The sequence below is a fragment of the Liolophura sinensis genome, chromosome 1 (assembly GCF_032854445.1).
Source record: "Liolophura sinensis isolate JHLJ2023 chromosome 1, CUHK_Ljap_v2, whole genome shotgun sequence".
Classification (NCBI taxonomy): domain Eukaryota; kingdom Metazoa; phylum Mollusca; class Polyplacophora; order Chitonida; family Chitonidae; genus Liolophura; species Liolophura sinensis.
The window spans coordinates 41,683,910-41,702,553 of NC_088295.1; the positions used below are offsets into that span (position 1 = coordinate 41,683,910).

An 18,644-nucleotide genomic window follows, 5' to 3' on the forward strand; every position below is an offset into this window, starting at 1 on the left:
TGGATCTTAGGAGATACATGCGCACTCTCAAATGTTCTCTTGTGTTGAAGGCATCTCTTAAAGACTCAGCATCATATGTTTTTAACACTTGGGAATATGATAGCACTTTAAATGTTCATAAGAGGTATGGATTGGGCACAGATTCCATTGGGGTATGGACTCTGTGCTTAAGCCTGTATGAAACGTACAAAAAGTGTTTCAAACGGTTGGAAACTACATTGTCAGTTGCCATAGGTTTTAAATTTTTCTTTACTTGTCATGAGCTGTAATCTTGTTTAGATTTTTTTATTATTTCTTTGCATGATCAGAACTCCACTTTGCATGTTTCTGGTTTAACCCATTTCCGTTTGTGTGCTGTTGTTATAAACTGTTTTTTCTGTGCCTACATTTTGTGTGTTTTGCCATGATCTGTAATTGATGCTGTTGTATTGCTTTGGCGTGAATCATTCCAATGAATAGAACGCCAATAATATTATATCTGTCTGCCTATCTATAATTATAGTATTTTCAGTGAAGACTTACCTCTGAAGACATTGAGAGGGGACTGGTAAACGTATGGCCAAATAACAACACTCCGAAAAGTCCCCAGGGTATACACTGTAAATGTGTTACCGTGTTTACAATGCAGTGAATACTGCAGGTTTTTCACCTACCAACGTAAGACTTAATACTGAAATATTTTGTTATAATAGCACGAGGAACAACAGGAAGCCTTGGCTATTTTTCATCGGAAATTTTTATTTTGAAAAATAAAGTCAAAGGAAACTTTCTTGGAAAGCTTTACTTGGTACAAAATTACCTATAGTGTATCAAGTATGAATGCTATCATATGCTCTGACCCACGCTTCCGACACCATTTTAGAGTGATTTCACTAAAAATAAAAAAGCAAATCAAAAGAGAAACCACAGAAACATAAAAAAGTAGAAATGTTTTTTTACATAACCAAATTACCCAAATTGGTTTGATTAATCTTGTCATTAAAATGTACTAGCACTTTCTTCCGCTACTCTAGAAGAGACTATGGCACTTAAAGTAACATATACAGAAAGCTCATAATTAAGCCGTTAGCACTTTTCCACCCACTGAGTATTCACAGTATATACAATTTTACCGTATTGAGCGTAGGAATGTTCACAAGAATTCAACCGGCTGTGGTATAGAGAGAGTATAAATGCTATCATATACATTGACCCACGTTTCCAACACCATTTTAGAGTGATTTCAGTAAAAAATATAAAAGCAAAACAAACAAAAAACCACAGAAATCTTTTTAAAAAAAAGTAGAAACGTTTTTTACATAATCCTCAAATTCGCTGTCTGACTAAATATATCTCACAGAGACTACACAGCAAAGTATAATATCCCAAATTGGTTTGATTAACCTTGTCATTAAAATGTACTAGCACTTTCTTCCGCTACTCTAGAAGAGACTATGGCACTTAAAGTAACATATACAGAAAGCTCATAATTAAGCCGTTAGCACTTTTCCGCCCACAGAGTATTCACAATATATACAATTTTACCGTATTGAGCGAAGGAATATTTACAAGAATTTAACCGGCTGCAGTATAGAGAGAGACTCGTTGGCTATGGCACTTAAAGTATAATACAAAAAGACATGATGAAGCCGTTAGCACTTTTCTATTTCCAAATTATTGGCAGTGTATACAATTCGACCGAAGTAAAGCAATGTTTTCAACAATTCAGCAGGCAGCGGTACAGAGATCTCAAAAGGATACAAAACAGGTTTAACATGTAAGACATTTGCAATATGACACCAGTCCTCATTAATAATACAATACTCACAACATACACGTGCACTGTTACTCAGTGGCGATAAAATACATCCAAGGTATCCTTTCATACTACTCAAACTTGTTACAGAGAAAACGCTTGGCGAGATCAGGTTAAACCAAAGCAGCCACGACAGTCAAATATAACTCATAAATTATGGCTCTTCACATCTCTAATTCATTCAATATTCTTTCCTAGGTGTTCATGACAATGGTTGAAGTATAGAATGTAAAGTAAAAAACACAACTACCACTTACAATAAACTTATAATACGGCCACTAGAAAAATTATACCTGAAACAATACAAGAGATATCCAATTATTTGTGTCCTTCGTTTCCTTTTTTGTTATTCAATTTTTTATGGAATTAAACTTCTATTACACTTGTATTCTTCCTTAACATGAGCGCAATTAATGTGGCATATAGCTGCTGGGAACATGCGAATATAAATAAAATACTAATAAAGTTTCCGAAAGGTAAACAGTGACTTGCATCGATTGAAAGATACTTAAGTACATCTAAAAAATATAAACAAAGGTTATTCATACCAAATGGTTATCAAATTTATCAAAGTAAAATGTCGAACACATTGATCATGTAGCTAGTACATTTGAAGTAGAACCAGCGTTAAATCACATGGCAAAGTAACAAATATTTGCGAAAGCTGGCGTCCAACATTGCGACTCCCATGGGAGTATTAGCCAGTCTCGAAAAGGGAGATTACTCTGCGAGTGCAATTGTCCTGTGTATTTCGAAGCTGAAACTTTTTTCTACGCTGAAAGGCCCGAGGTAACGTATATATGTGAAATCGATATCTGACCACATTCTGCTCATTCGCTACATATACATCGCATGACCAATACCTGCGCTGCAGTTAAATGCCAGAGTTGACAATCCTGTGGAGTCAAGTATTAACCTGACTACACATTTTGTAAGCTTATGTATGTGACCGCATTGATAGGAGTTGAAGAAAAACGCCAGAACGGTTCATAACTAAAAGTATTTACTAAACGTTTGCACTATCGCCATAAAAACTACTTCATCATCATCATCTGTAAAACAACCCCCGTACCGAGCGCGTTATTATGTTAGCGGTTTCATTCAATACTGCTTAGAACCAAGAAACCTCACTCACATGTTGTCCACAAAACACTTGCCAAGTTTTCTAAATGTCTGTTGATAACTGTAGGAGGGCTTATGTTCACATGGCTTAGAACTCTATCTTCGAGTGGCGCCAATTTGGACAATAATTCATGGAATGGAACCAAAAGAAATTATGCACATTTACCATTATGCATGCCGTGAAAGCACAAAGTTCCACGTTCACGTTTCGCGTTGACGGGATAAAATGGAGAGACACACCGATTTCGCAGGGGAATAAAAAAAAACTACCGTATTCCAAAAGTTTTTGTTTTCTTCTTGTAAAGATAAAGATTTATACGCAACTATAGCACTGATATGGACGAGATATTGACGTATAAAAAAAGCCTGGACCTAAAATGACCGCCAGTGAAACCCTTCAGTTTAATGCCAAAGAGTTGAACTTTGAAGAAGGTTACGCACGGATATGATACATTTAACAATGAAGAGATAAACAAAATATAACATTCGTGTTCCATGATATAAAATTTAAGAATCTCGTGATGCGATTTTCATATCATCCATCGCCAAAGGATATGAACAAATTAAAACCAAACCAAACATTTCTAAAATTCTATATGATAGAGCAATAATTACGTATCCTTTAAATAAAGAACATTAACGACATTTATAGCCAATCACGCCGCCTCACGCATTTCCTGTTTTTACATTCAGCTACGAAAGAAATGTATTAATGATTACTTTGTATCGTTGTTCTTTTTTCTTAACTCGTACAAAAGAAATGTCTTGACCATAACAAATCGTTGTCCTTGTCACATTTCAACTACAATGGCTACCGTGGACTTGGAACTCAAACTAAGTTGATGTTTTCAGATACATTTTTCAGTGGCCATTCTAGCATTGCTGAATTTACTCTTTTTTCCTCTTTGTCTTTCACAATAAATAATGATGGCGAAATATGTCAGATTAACAATCAATATTACTTGCTTGAAAAGTAAACTGTGTTTCTTTGAATTCCATACTTCCTTTCGGATGGTTTCATGATCCGACATGGGATAAAAGAACAATTGGACACAGCACGATAGATTGATTCCAACATTATCGTGCCCATTTCGGATTGTTATAATGCGCCTGTCACGATCATAGCAGAGAAGGATTACAGCCGTCTCTCAAAACTTTCACTTTACCACGTGATGTCAACCTTTATATGGTATTAACTGACGATGTGCTATTGAACAAGCGCGGAACAAGAAAGTAAATTGCCGTATCATGCATTACCAAGATCATTCACCGTTATTGGTTAATTTGGACTTACAATAACAGTATGGACGTATAAGTGGACGAGTTTCCATAATACAAACAGGATCAGTGCCGTACTTATTGATCCGACTGATTTCATGCTCACTAATAGCGTAGTTGGTTTTCTCTGCGTTTTGTCGGACTGTAGCTTCAAAGTGACCGTTGCCAGGTGTAGTTTTGAAGGTCACTTGGTATAAAGTTTCTGTAGGCAAAACTTTTCCTGATAAATCGGCTACTCTTCCGTCGACATCTTTACTTTTCTTAAACTTAAGCATATCATTGTTTGTCACATATTTAACTATTCGGGTGATGTTCAGAAGTGTTAAATGAAGACATTTGTCTTTAAAAGGCTCTATAATAGAGTTAATAAATTTAACTGTCGCAGTAACCGCACCTTTTCCATCTGTATCGTTATATTTGACAGTCTCCCAGCTTAAACATGCACACCAATGTGGCTCTATACCTGCCATTCCACAACTTCTTTCTTTGGGAATTTCACTAAAAAGACTTATTCCTCTGTGAGAAATGTTGCCCTTTTCTATATTTCTGAAATCCAAAATGTCTTTAAATGTCTCATGAATATCGAACGGAGTCGAAAGCCTGAGAGAATTAGTGCGAAAGTTTTTCAAAGCTGTTGAATACCTTTTTTCGAATTCTGGAGGAAATCGGAAAACAAAATAAGGCATTCTCTCCTCAAGTTTCCCCTGAACGGTTTCTCTTATCTTATCAAATCTGGCTCCATGATCACCAAACATGATCAGAATCGTGTGATCCAGATGACCGCCATCTTGGAGGAAGTGCAAAAAGTCATTTACATCCGAATCCATAAGCCCTAGGTTGTTGTTATCAGAATGGCTATACTCACTAATAAACCCAAACATGAATTTTCTCTTCTTCGTATACATACGGAAAGTGTCTTTTACCCAATTTAAGTAGACCGTGTGTCTAGGAGCAGATCCTAAACAGAACCGCTCAAACTTCCGGTACATACCTTCGGCAACAATGTAAAATGGCCTCATATAATGATCCACTGGTTGATCCTTAAACCCCAACATTCTGTACGTAAATGTAGCTATGTCCGTTTCATCTTCTGCCCACTGTGTAACATATCCAAGTTTTTGAAATTCTTTCCAAATCCAAGGGTGATTGTCGACAGGTTTGGCCCCAGCCTTAGATCTTCTGGCCTCGGGAAGCTCTTCCTCCGTTTGTCCTGTCAGTATTGGTAACAGAGCCTGAGGTGTTCCGTCGCCAACGATATTGTAACCCTCCAGCAGAATTCCATTTAGCTCTTTGGTTATGTACGCATGCGTTTTGGGAAGTTTTCTCAACCAAGTCATTCTAGACACAGAGTCAAAACCAATCATCAGCACATTATATCCCATAGCACTCGCTGGAAACGGAATCTCAGGAGAACGCGCATGCACAGTAGCATTATAAGCAATTCCCGCATGAATGTTGACATATGTGCTGTTATCCTTAGCAACACAACTGACTTTGAAAAAGTCGGTTTCCAGTGGTGCTCCATCTGGCATTGGCATGATGTGCTTACCTTCGGTTGTGCGGTAATCGGTTTCCCTGAACAAAGGCACATATTCACACTCCACCTTACCATGTAGTTTTTCTGAATCCTTGTTGATGCGAAATGTTCCATTGTGAACGTAAACCCAATTTTTGTCTTTGGAACATTCCACCGGTTTTCTATCCTCAAAAAAGTGTCGAATAGAAAGGTGATTAATTTCTAGCGCAGGATGAACGCACACTTGATCCGATTGTAGGAACCGATGGTGGTTATGTAAGCTGTTAAATGCATTTATATCACTCTGCTGACGAAGTTCGAATGTTTTGCGTCTTACGATATCGGAAAACGTTGACTGGCCTGAAGACAACAAAATATATAGTAAAACACCACAGACGGCCAGTATAAAATATCTGCGGTATTTTTGGTGTCTGCGACACATCAATGCTTGTAAAGACATCTTCGTGTGCGTGGGATAAAACGGATGTTTGTATCTCCGATTATTTTTGGACACAATCCGTGGATACGACTTTCGGGATAGTATCCAAAGACACTATATATACGCTACAACACTGTATTTCATACCTATACACTTGTGATATTCATTACGAATACCGAAAATGTATAAATCTGGTGGGGGAAGGACGTGATGACGATGTATTCCGGTAGCACTAGATTACGTTATATCCTGTTTACACGAGATACAGCCCCAACCATGAATGTACTGGATGTACCTCCAAGCCTGTATTGCCTTGGTACAGTGCTGATCACGGTATCGCTGCATTTAATATAATAGGTTCATCACTGAAAGCAATATTGTGTGGTTTCTGCTTACGAAAGGAAAGCGGATTGAACGTCCGGCTTACTGTAACCCAAATATCACTTGCACTTGTTGACACACGAAGATGGGTACTCAGTTACGATAGGCGATTCCGGCAGTCGTATTATGGTGTTGTGTCTCGATCAGTTTCTCTTGGGTGTTTCTCCTCGCATAGTTAACACCACAAACCTGTGAACAAAGATCAAATGTCTCCAATATATTCAAATAAATACATGTACAACTTTTGAGCAACGGATACAAAATAAAAGGCGCTCTCACTGCTTTTGGGGCCTTTTGTGACAATGGGTGGTTGACGACGATCGTGAGGCCGTTGCGCATTTTGCGTTCGTTGAAGAACACTTGCCTTAAACTAATATGGCATGCATATCTGCATGCCAGATGTGGGAAAGTTCGTCACTGTCTTTCCGAAGTCCTTGGTTCAAGGCGGTGTCTCTGGTTTTGTGTGTTGAGTTCAGTCCTAGTGAAATGAATGTATTACGGTCAAGGTATATACTTTATACAGTCCTATTCAATTTACAACATTGTGACAATGAAAGTACTTACTGAGATATACAAGTAACGACTGTCACGGAATATATACCAGTTATGTTTTGGCGGCATTGTATGCTATAATACATACACAGCTGCCCCTAACGTATTGGAATATATGTGGAATCAATTATCAAGCGTCACGTGTCATATTATTATCCCACAAATTTGTTAGGCTCAAGCTGTAGGGCTTCACCAAATAGAAGTAATCGATAAAAAATGCTGCCGTTAGTGAGATATGGTATGATATAATTAAAATGCACAGGGGCCAGTTGACGTTATATATGCCTATCCAGTCATAGTACATGATGATGCAACACATTTGGGTATCACCTTCAATAAATTCCTTATCGCAGTTCTTCTTGTTATCCATTGGTGACAGAAATTTTCTGCACCTTTATAGGGGCAGTTAAATTTTTGAGAAACTATTAATTTATTCTTCAACATAAATGTAGTTTTAAGCGGTGAAGAGAAACACTGAACATTTTTCTCCCGGCAAAGCAGAATTTAACAAACTGTTAGGCAGAGGATATAAATCACCACTTCTTCTGCTTGTTTATAAGGTAGCTATGTTCAAGTACACAGATTCCATATGTTGGGCAAAAAGAAAAAAATCTGAGCCAATTCAACGAGTATATTATTTATTTCATTTGTGTTTAGGGGTTGGTCACATTAGCAAGAGCTTCAATTTCTATGACTTTTCTATGAACGTGTTTTTTTTATAACAATTAATAACAATTTATAACAATAACATGTTACCGTGAACAATAATACGTCGGTGGGGTCTCCTTTTCCCACCATATTGTTACGTCACAATCTTCTTGTCCTGAACCAACGCACAGATAAAGCTGAAATTTGGTTTGCCGTCGCGGCAATTACAAAGCAGCAAAATTTGCAATTTAACATTGTGCTATGCAACCACCTTTTGAGGATTTCTAAAAAAATAATTTGTCAGGATTGAAATCCAATGAAAAGTATAAAAACGCAACGATCTACTTTTGAATAGCTTCTCATGTCGTCTAAAGAAGTTACAAGTATGCGATTAAACGAGTTTGGTCTGCTGAACTCGAATGTGGTTTAATTTTTTCGAAGGTCACGTTACAGGGAAACATATGCACTGTAAAGCGAAAGTGATAAGGACAAGGCTTGTAGAGCGTTAACATTCTTAAAAGGCCAAGCTACTACATTTGGACCTTCTCAAAGTACTTGTAATATACGTGCACACTAATGGTTTGGAAGGATGAACGCTTTCTGCTGAGAAAGTTGAAAGTTATGCAAAGCTCACCCAAGTCACCTAAGCGCGCACTTACGCCACTGTAAGATAGCTATATTGGTTAGACTTTCGATCTGCGATTTTAAAAAATGTTCCAACTACTGGTAACCCTAAAGAAATGATATCCCGGTGTAACCTATTTTTTTCTGCCACACTGTTGTGTGCCCAAAACTTTTAGAGATCTTCATTTCCTGAATCACTAGCTCGAATTTAGTATGCTCTATAAGATTATCAGATCAACGAAGTTTTAAAAGGGCGTTGAATCCCAATGAAAATTGTACAACTTTGCCATGGGTTACGTCACGTCAACTCACAGCTGTTTTTTAAAGTATGTTACAAAAATACGCAGTTATATATTGTGTAAAGTCCACTTAAAACCCGATTGAGGGTGGGGTTTTTTTTCATTTTTAAGGCCACGTGAATGGGAACTACTGCTACTGTGAAGTAGAAAATTAGTCGGCGGTAGACCAGCTATGGCTCATCATGTTAGTTCAATGCAATACTTTTTCTACGAGGAATGGTAAATGCGTTTCAAAACTGGTTATGTTCAGGGACATGTTACATTAATTTTAAAAATGAAGATGTCTAGCTAGCAGGTTGACATGGTGGCAGCCTACCTATATCTGGGCTGTCTACCCTTCCATGAAAATTTGGTGCGCATTATGTTAATAGTTGTATGCAATCATAGAGAGCTATTAATAGCTACAGCACCTGGGCTCTTTAACAGCCCTGGTATCGCTGAACAGGACAGCTTTGGTTATATTTGCTCGAACTTTGGTGTGACGTCTGTAGCAAAAAGAGTCGCAGTTCATGCATTTCATGAGATCTATAAATGGTTTAACTTTGAGCCCGAAAAGGTGTATATCTTGTAATAAGTTCAAAACGTCAAACTGTTCAAAATCAGTTAAATGGCCTTTGTACAGAGCTTAATGTACTAACGCACATAAAAGCATACTAAGGTAAAGCAGAAATATTTAAATTTTCTGTGTGGCTGTTCACTGTTCATTTAATATGCCAAGCTCTAAGACGGTAATGGTTGCAGCGACATTGTGAGCCCCCCCACTCCCCCACGTCCCATAAAATTCCCGTACGTTCAATTAATGTCGTCGCCAACACAAAGAGTACAGGACAATCAAGAGAGATTTACCAAATGGTGACAACCTTTAGAACACTCGTCACATACACAAACATATTTTACAATGTTTGATGAACTGGGATACATTAAGGACTCCGTCACGTGCAACCCAACGTTATAGTTTCACTGGTTTCCCTATACACTCCAAATCCAAATTGTAACATGCAAGCCTTAAAAGTGCTGCCCGTTCCGTGTGGTGCGTATTATCTCACAGGGAGCCTGGTGAGCTGACGGAGTGATAAAGCAACCCAAGGACATGGCGTCAGGTCACCAAGAAAATCTTCGTTAAATCAACCAATCCATTTGTACATACCTGACAATCACCATATTGCTGGTGCGCCTTGTTGGTGGTAACTGGATGCTGTATTATGTCCCACGCCCAAAATAACGTGGAAATCCTTAACATGCTACTCTTCATTCTAAGCATTCCTCGATCGATACGAACGCTGGCTTCAATGAATAATTCCGACTTAAATTTACCTCGATCATATAGATAACATTGCTTGGTAGGTGGCGCTGCAGTCGCGTCCTAAATAAATAAATAATAAGACAAACCGCGAGAGGTGACCTCATCATCCCCGATGGAATCGTCAGCCTAAGAATATTTCTATGTATTTTAAGATGTAGTTTTGTTTTGCTCAAAGCCAGCAATATTTAGTGCACAGGTGCTTGCCGGGTATGAAAATAATAAAAATTGTCTCAAAAACTTGGAGCATGTGTAAGTTTTATGTATGAAAGTTCGAAATTCTTGGAGAGATCGAATAAGGTGCTTTGTCGCATGCTGGAAAAGGAAGGTAGTTTTGTTACAGTACTTATAACGTTATCGTTGTCGCTTATGGAAAATCAATCGGGGTTCTGCAGTGGACAGTGTCCTTCATGCAAAGTGGGGTAAGCGTGCGGCTGACAAATTCATACTGACTGGGTCGACAGGCAAGCCTGAGAGTTCCGATGATCCTGATCGGCTATCCACACCACTACAGAGTAGGTAGGCGATAAGTGGGGCCTAACCAGAAATGGAGACAAGGAAAGACTTTGGCAACTTTTGACACGTTAGATGTCAAAACCCTGAAACAAAAACATGGTGCTGTTGTCGTAATGGGTAAGTATTTTACGGTTTATGTAACACTTTATGACGTTTATTACACAGCTGAATTTTAAGGACCAGGCTACAAAAAATTTGTTACATATGTGTTTAGCTGGTTTTCTGTATTTTTAAATTAAACCATCCTAACTGAACGACAATGGCTTAAACGGCCACTTGACATTATTGTTGCGGTTTAGAAAGTACCTTGTTGTATGATGTACAACCCGTTTAGCAGTTGTCTTAATACTCTCCAGTTTAATATGTTTAGTTTAATCTGGAAATTTACTTTATTTTAGGCCACGATTAAGTTACTTAATTATTTGGTAATATTCTTATTCTTAAATTAAATGAGCTACAGGCATAACAGTATTTTTGAGGATTTAGAGGATGCTTTCCTGAGGGTGTATAAAAACGCGGAAGTTAAAAAGACTTGGTCAAAATTGTCACACCGTTTACAAATACTGTCTTATTTCACTAAGGTGCGAGTGAGTAAGTGCTTGGGGTTTAACGTCGTACTCAACAATTTTTCAGTCATATGACGACGAAGGAATCATTAGGGTGCATGCACGTGTAATGTGCCTCCTTGTTGCAGGACGGATTTCCACCGCTCTTTTATTTAGTGCTGCATCACTGAGACGACTTACCGAAGGCAAGTAAGCCGCCCCGCCCCAGCCATTATACTGATACGGGTCAACCGGTCGTTGCACTATCCCCTTCATGCTGAACGCCAAGCGAGGATGTTACAACTTCCTCTTTTAAAGTCTTAGGTGTGACTCGACCAAGGATTGATCCTGGATCTACCGGTCCCGAAGCGGACGCTCTACCAACTGTGCTATCCGGGCCGGTATATTTCACTAAGGATTACATATACACCAACCTTTAGTATTGAAAGGCTGTTTAATATGCAATTATCAGACAGGGATTTCAAAGAAACAAAATCAAGCTTTTGGGGGAGCTAAACTGGGTGAAAATAAATATTCCGGCTAGTAATTAAAAACCTTTGCATAATTATTTCTCTATTTTAATGTTCAATGATGACATACAAATACATACATTATATCTAGATTTATTTGATTTGTGTTTTACGCCGTACTCAAGAATATTTCACTTATACGACGGCGACCAGAATTATGGTGGGAGGAAAGTGGGCAGAGCCCGGTGAAAACCCAAGATTGCCGGAGAGGAAGCTGGAATAGGACTCACAGCGACCGCATTGGTGAGTAGCTCCTGGGTCATTACGCTACGCTAGTGCGCTAACCGACTGAGCCACGGAGGCCCCCTTTATATTTAGAGATATCTTTCACTGAAAGTGTTGTCCAAAATTAATTAATATCATTAAAATTATAATTTCTTTTATCACCTATTCCACCAGTCAGATGTACTAGACCTTTACTTTACTTATGTATCTACTTTACCGAAGGCAAGCACAGTTCCCACCGTTTGTACAGCTTAGCCAGAGTGAAACATTGGTTAACCCCAAGATAACGCAAATATAGCCGCTGACACTTACCCTCGATACATCGTTTTGCAGCCTTTACTTGAGATGTCAACATCAACCCCGAGAATTTCCCAGCATACATGCTCAAACACATACACACGTAATCATTTGCACTTATATAGCACCTCTGCACGGTTCCACTGTCTTCATCTTGTATAAAATTTACCTGAAAATAACGGTGTTAAATTACTCCTTACGTAATCTTCTCACTACACCTTATGACTGAGAGTCTGGTGGGTAGCGTAATAAGACTTACTTGTAATGGCTTTCAACCTGCGCTTTGTGTACTTTATATGATGATCCATCGATCGGTCTATTTATTTTTAAAACTAGGCTTTATCGCTACATTGTGTATGACAACAAGAAAAACAAACAAAAAAACACGATATAATGCACAGATACATGTGTTAAGTCGCTGTTGTTATAAAACAATACTGAAAGCTTTCGGCCAGCGTTTCGCGGGCAGTACAAGAATTGATGGGTGGGTTCAGTGAAATGCCTTGAAGTAACACTTCAAAAACGAAACAAAGCGATCGCTGTGAGTTCATGTCCAGCTCATGCTGGCTTCCTCTCCGGCCGTATGTCTACCAGCAGCCTCGTATAAAATGAAATATTCTTAAGTACGGCGTAAAACACCAATCAAATAAATAAATAAATCAATCAAATACGAGGCCTATCTCGGAGCACAATGATGCAATACTCCGAGGAGGACCAGGACTACTCTGATATTTGGAGACTAGAAATGATGTAAAGCGTCAACACAACTGTATTGCCTTCTGTTGCACTGTGACAATTTCTTCAAGATATAGTACAGTAGAATGGTATCAGTTACATGTGCTTAAGAGAAAGACCTTGGTTTCCCTCCACAGTACTGCTGGCCGCCGTCTTATTAGTGAAATATTCTTGAATACGGCGTAAAACACCAGTCAGTCAAACCAAATAAAGAAAAAGGCAACGTAGGCATACGGTAACATTCGTTTCACGTGACAAAAAAAATCAGCTCGTATAGAGTTTCTGAAGTTCTATCTGTCACACCATACTTACAGTCGTTAAAAGAATCATCGACGCTAGGTTGTTCGGAAAAGTACTAGTTTTATGCAGAGAACACCAACTTGCATACTCACATGTATATTCCAAAGTGTGACAGGGTCAGGGCCACAAGAATAAAATCCGCCTCTCAGACTTTTACAGACTATCGCCTTGAAGCAAACTGATTTTGCTTGATATTTTATTTCCATCTAATTTCGTACATTAAAACAACCACAAAGAAACACTGTCAGCTGGCGTCTTTTACACATAGCCTGTAACCTATAGTCCTCATATCATCAGTTTAAATACAGCCCTTGAAAATCAAACACCCTCCTAGCAGCAGCCGGTGTCCCGTTCTACGGGTAGGTAACCAGTCGCAATAGGGATAACACAGTTAAACACGATAATCTTTAGTCCAATGTAGAATCACTTGAACAACTGGTTTTAATCTCTGTGCCGAATGTCTTTTATTGCGTGTATATTTCTTTTATTCAGGATTATGAATAAGTAATTAGAATGTGAAGTACAGAAAAAGTGCATACAGCTAGGTGGGATTGGCGTCTTTATTTGATGTTGAATAAAGACTTTAAAAACTTTGCAAGGCGATGCATCCGAGTACACGACGCTAAAAATATGACCGTCATTTAACTAGCTGCATTACCTCGTCATACTATCAAGTAGCTCTTCTTCTTGGAAGGCTAAGAGAGTACATTGTAGAATCATAAAGGATAAATTCTGCTAGAAGTGATTCGGCCCGAAAGGCTATCAGTTGGTTGTAGCATGTGTCCTTGTCATTTGCCCTCGAATCATTACATGGTCTGCAGGACTCACATAAAGCTTGGTTTTAATCAAATGCTCTTCAATGATAGCCAATATGTTCCTGAATTCAATGCTGTAGTTTCGTTCGTGAGGCTTTCGTTGTAAGCTTTACTGTGACAATGTTCCAACGCAGTAAATTACTAGTATATTGACTCCTTTGCAGCAATCCTTGTTGTGCTGTTGTTACGGATACAGTTGCTATGGAAATGTCCATACCGTTTTTACCGTTTCAGCTGTGTGTGTACACTTTCAGAGGGATGTAATAAGATACAGGTCGAAGGCTCAAAATAATCTGGGCTACAGCATGGCAGTTTTCACGCAAAGGTTGTACAGTAACAGAAATGCCTTGCCTTCATTTTATGGTATGTTACCACAGCGCTGAAATAAACTACGTGTGGTCGATTCACTGGCATTTTGGTCTTCTGTTTGTGGTATCGATCCAAAGTGCACAATCGGCTACATATGGCGTATACGTATCTCGCCTTGTCGCATGATTTGTTACATCCAGTGTGTAATGTGATGATTTCAATCAGCGCCAAAAGTTATTACTACAAAAACTAGTTTGTCAGAATTATCCCAACAAACATCGTCACTCTAAGTGTCTCCAGTTTTACAATGAATATAATTCCCTTGTATTAGTAAATATGGGCAGAGCATCCAGAATCTATGGCACTTTACTTCGTGATTGTGTTAAATTCCGCTTAACCTGGGGCTGGTGAATATATATTCATCGTGTTGAATTAGATAGCAACACTGGATATATGAACAGTTACAATCAAAGCGCAACAACGATACATATTTTATTGTCGACTGGCATAGGCTGGCATGGTACACTATTTGGATACTGACTTCGCTCATTCACCTCAAACATACCTTGCGCCTATCTTACACTACTGAAAACTGCTGACTGCTTCTCTTTACATGATTCCGTCCTAATTTCGTACTTCATAATATATAAAGTACAGAATAGACAGTAAAACCTAATCAGCACAACAATGTGAGAGCTGGCAAATGGTCACAGGTAGCGGGTGAAATACGACCTATTGTCAATTTACCACAATTAGGGTTTAATTCTAACTTCATGTAGGTGCAGTAAAAGTAGCAGCTTACACGCCTCTACATCACAGCTTAAGCAGACTTAGCTAAGACAAATGTCTGTTTCGACGCATAGATTCATAAACGTCGACGAAGGCCCCACCAGGAGTGAGGGTGAGTAAATTCTATGACCGGGATTAACCCTGCACATCTGTGAACTAGCGATGGAAAGACATGCGCAAGATTGACGGACTGACAGACGAGGAGTAAACCTCCGGCACCAGTAGAGCTAACAACAAATGCAGTGCAAATATCCAAGAGTGAAATTTTTATACAAAAACTCAATGAAATATAAAATACTTTCTTATTTAGTTATTTTCTAAAACTTCATCAGAAATGCATGAAGACCATGGTGAGATTTATACTGGAAAGGGCCATAACTGCAAAATTAACGCGTCTTCTGAGAGGAAATATTCAAGGAGGTACAAAGATTCAAGGAAGTCGTAATTACTCGTCAACCATTAACATATTACATCTAGCTGGAGATGTGTATATAAAAATCCAATGAAATCCTGAGTATGGTGTTTGCAAACATGCGTTGTCAAGAACTGTATAAAACATGCTGCTTTGTACTCATTACTGCTCGGCCTGAGCGCACTTGCAAAGAGGGCGTTGCCATAAAGATTAACAATAGTTCAAATAAGTTATGTCAATAAAATTGTAACCAACCTCATTTCAAATCTGACCTAATTCTGCTTTGTAACATAGTATTAGGGGAGTGTATGTTTCCACCATTCAAGCATATACATGAACAGTTAGAGTGTTACTCTAGTTTTATATCCTACATCCTGTAGTCTTTTGTGTTACATTATTTACAAGGTCTCGGAGAACCTTGGAAAACATAGGTCAAGGAAAACAATGAACTCTTTCTCTGCACAGCATTTCTTACATTCGAACGCCGTGGCACCACATAGCACAGCGCCGTATTTACTGCAAGGTACCATACGGCACCATATGTGCAGCTTTAGACTCAACGACAGTGAGCAATTGGTTTAAGCCGTGTGGTCTACAAAGTACTGTTACAACCGATGAATAGGTCCACCAAGGTTATTGGCATCGACGGACATCGACACACAGTTGCCGCCCTGTAGTTATGCCCACTTTTTATGAGAGTAAAGCACTATGAAAAAACATTAATGATCAGAACATCTTAACTGGCGACTGATTCTGTACTTGCCCATTCGCTCTCAAACAGATGTCCGGGAAACGCCTTCTGTTCCAAAATATCAAATGAACATCGGGAAGTCAGAAAAACGAGGTACTGGCAGAGCACAGGCTCACCCCAGAGCGGTCGCACATGTGAGCCCAGTGACTATGACTTTAATGACTAGCCAATCGATACAGGGTATAGTGAATATTTAAGGCAGTACACCACAATTACGGAACCGCGGAAGGGACAGTTTTTTTTACCCCAATCCACTAATGGATCCACTACCACTATGGTTATATATATATGTATGCAATACATGTGACATTCTGTCAGAGAGCAGAAATACAGTGAACTGTTAGGGAAAAGTGAATTATGCTGTCAGAAGTATTACAATAGTATTACACATGTTCAACCACCCATCCCATGAGAGTACCCCTCGCTTTGGCAGGGATGAGACCATCAGTATGATTAGAAATGTGTTCCATGCTTCGTTAATATACGACGTACAGTATTATATTTCATTTTTATTTGTAATTTAATCTATACGTCGAATACGTCAACAAGCCGTCAACCAAAAGGAAGGTCCGCGTCAGTAATCTCAAGGCCAATTCCCAAAACGACGCTTAACAACATAAACCACCGAAGTTATTGACGAGTTTTTCCACGTGTGACGTACATATCTGCACGTTATATTGGTGGGAGACAAACGGTCTTCAACGAAAACTACACTGCGCAAACTGCCACACGATCGTTGTTGACCATCTAATTTTTGTTACCAGGCCCCTTGTGAACAGTGACAGCGTGGATGTGAATTAACAAATTTCTTGTCCAGGGAAAAAACGCATGTACTGAAATAAAATTACTACAAATTGCGATAAGCTGCAGCTGAAGTGTGTTTTATTTAGATAATACTCACAATTATACATCTGTGAACTATGTGGCAGTGTGCAAACAGCTAGAATAAAAGGACAATTACACTGACGTCGCGTAAATGAGGGGAGTTAGCGTGCATACTGTCGTGTCACGCAGGATAAAAGTTAACAAAAATTATCCGTTTTTTCTAATAGAAAAGACTACCGCGTATTAAAAACAAACCAGTAATGACAATGTATTTCACCGATTATGTGTTACAATTTACCAGCTACCACATTGTCATTGCTGCTGTGGCTTTTCTCTCTATGCTGTATGTCTTAATTATTTTGTAACCTCAGGGTTAGACTATGTAACCCATAGTAAATGCTTAAATAACAGCAATTTACACGCCCCTAGTACCATGGCTTAAGCAGAATTATGTAATAATTCAGTGATGTTGATTGTACTTTATTGGCCGTCATTGGCCTATAATTACTCGAAATGTAACATCATCACATTTAAAACACAAAGACTTTAAAACATCGCAAAGCCACGCCCAAAGAATTTGTACCGGTATCACTCTTGTTTGCTTAGATTGTCGGATCAATACCTAGGACACATAATCACATTCCCGCTGAGGATCGAGAGGCATGCAGAGCAGTTCCTTGTCCTTTTATTTTCCCTTCTGTGTGTCTCCATGGTATAACTATAGTCTGAGAACACATAACCACAACGTCTCGCCAAAACAGATAGCTTTCCTTTCTTGTCATTTCCGCATTTTTACGAAGTCACCAAACGTGAGTTGGGATCAGAAATCAAATAGATTTGCAGAGAACCAGATTGGTTATGAAATATCCAGAGTCCACAAAGCTAATAGACATGCACATATTGGAGATTGTGTCTTCACGGGAAAAAAACTGTTGCAGCTTTGTACGCCCAATCGAAAATGTTCTAACTTGCTATCTCTGCCTCACTGTATCAAGGTTTGCTGGCTTTGCCAGCAGAGGGACAAGTTTGTACGTATGCTTGGGGTTTAACGTCGTAATTTTTCAGTCATATGACGACAGGTGGGCAAATAGAACGGACTATGATTAAAGACGTACTGCAAAACCAGGGCAGCGATGACAGCTGGCAAATGGCCATAGCTTTCTACTTGTGGAAAGGTGATTAAACTTGGTTATCTTAAATTTTTAGCGAGTGGTTAGTTCGAGATTGTCCAGACGTTATAAGCCTGTCTAAACAAAGTGTTGTCAAACCTAACATCAGATCAATGTGGGACTAGCAGGTGGTGTGGACAGATTCATGAAAACTCAATATACAGGCCTAAACATCTATCCAAAATGTGTTGTTCCCCAAACTTTGTATGGCGGTCGTAATCAAGTTAAATACACACAATGTCAATTTACAAGCTGCTTTATCTTTAGGCATTGTACATTGTCAGCATTCCCTGAAATCGATTTGCTCTTCGCACCGAGCCTGGCTTTAGGCTGTAGTCCCTCATGCAAGGTCTGCAGTGATAGTACCTCTTCGCTTTAGGGCTTAATATGCACAATACTCAAACAGTGATACACTCCAGAAATACACTTATATTGTCAGATTTGTATTAATTGATCTGTGTTTCCAATTGTG

General features: G+C 38.9%; 1 protein-coding gene across 2 annotated transcripts; it reads right to left on the reverse strand.

The window, feature by feature from the left end:
* Positions 1 to 734: 734 nt before the first annotated feature.
* Positions 735 to 12,275, reverse strand: LOC135473370 (uncharacterized). Of its 2 annotated transcripts, none has more exons than XM_064753223.1 (2): positions 12,083 to 12,275; positions 735 to 6,720 (listed from the first exon to the last, which is right to left on the reverse strand). In XM_064753223.1, exon 2 carries the CDS (start codon positions 6,169 to 6,171, stop codon positions 4,180 to 4,182), a length of 1,992 nt encoding a protein of 663 aa, XP_064609293.1. In that variant the 5' UTR covers positions 6,172 to 6,720; positions 12,083 to 12,275; the 3' UTR covers positions 735 to 4,179. The 2 variants fall into 2 exon arrangements, with proteins under 2 accessions (XP_064609293.1, XP_064609301.1); XM_064753231.1 differs by lacking the exon at positions 12,083 to 12,275 and adding an exon at positions 7,096 to 7,142.
* Positions 12,276 to 18,644: the final 6,369 nt, after the last annotated feature.

What these genes read in the sequence shown, in the direction of transcription:
- LOC135473370 (XM_064753223.1), bottom strand. Translation starts at nt 6,171, where the DNA reads ATGTCTTTACAAGCATTGATGTGTCGCAGACACCAAAAATACCGCAGA.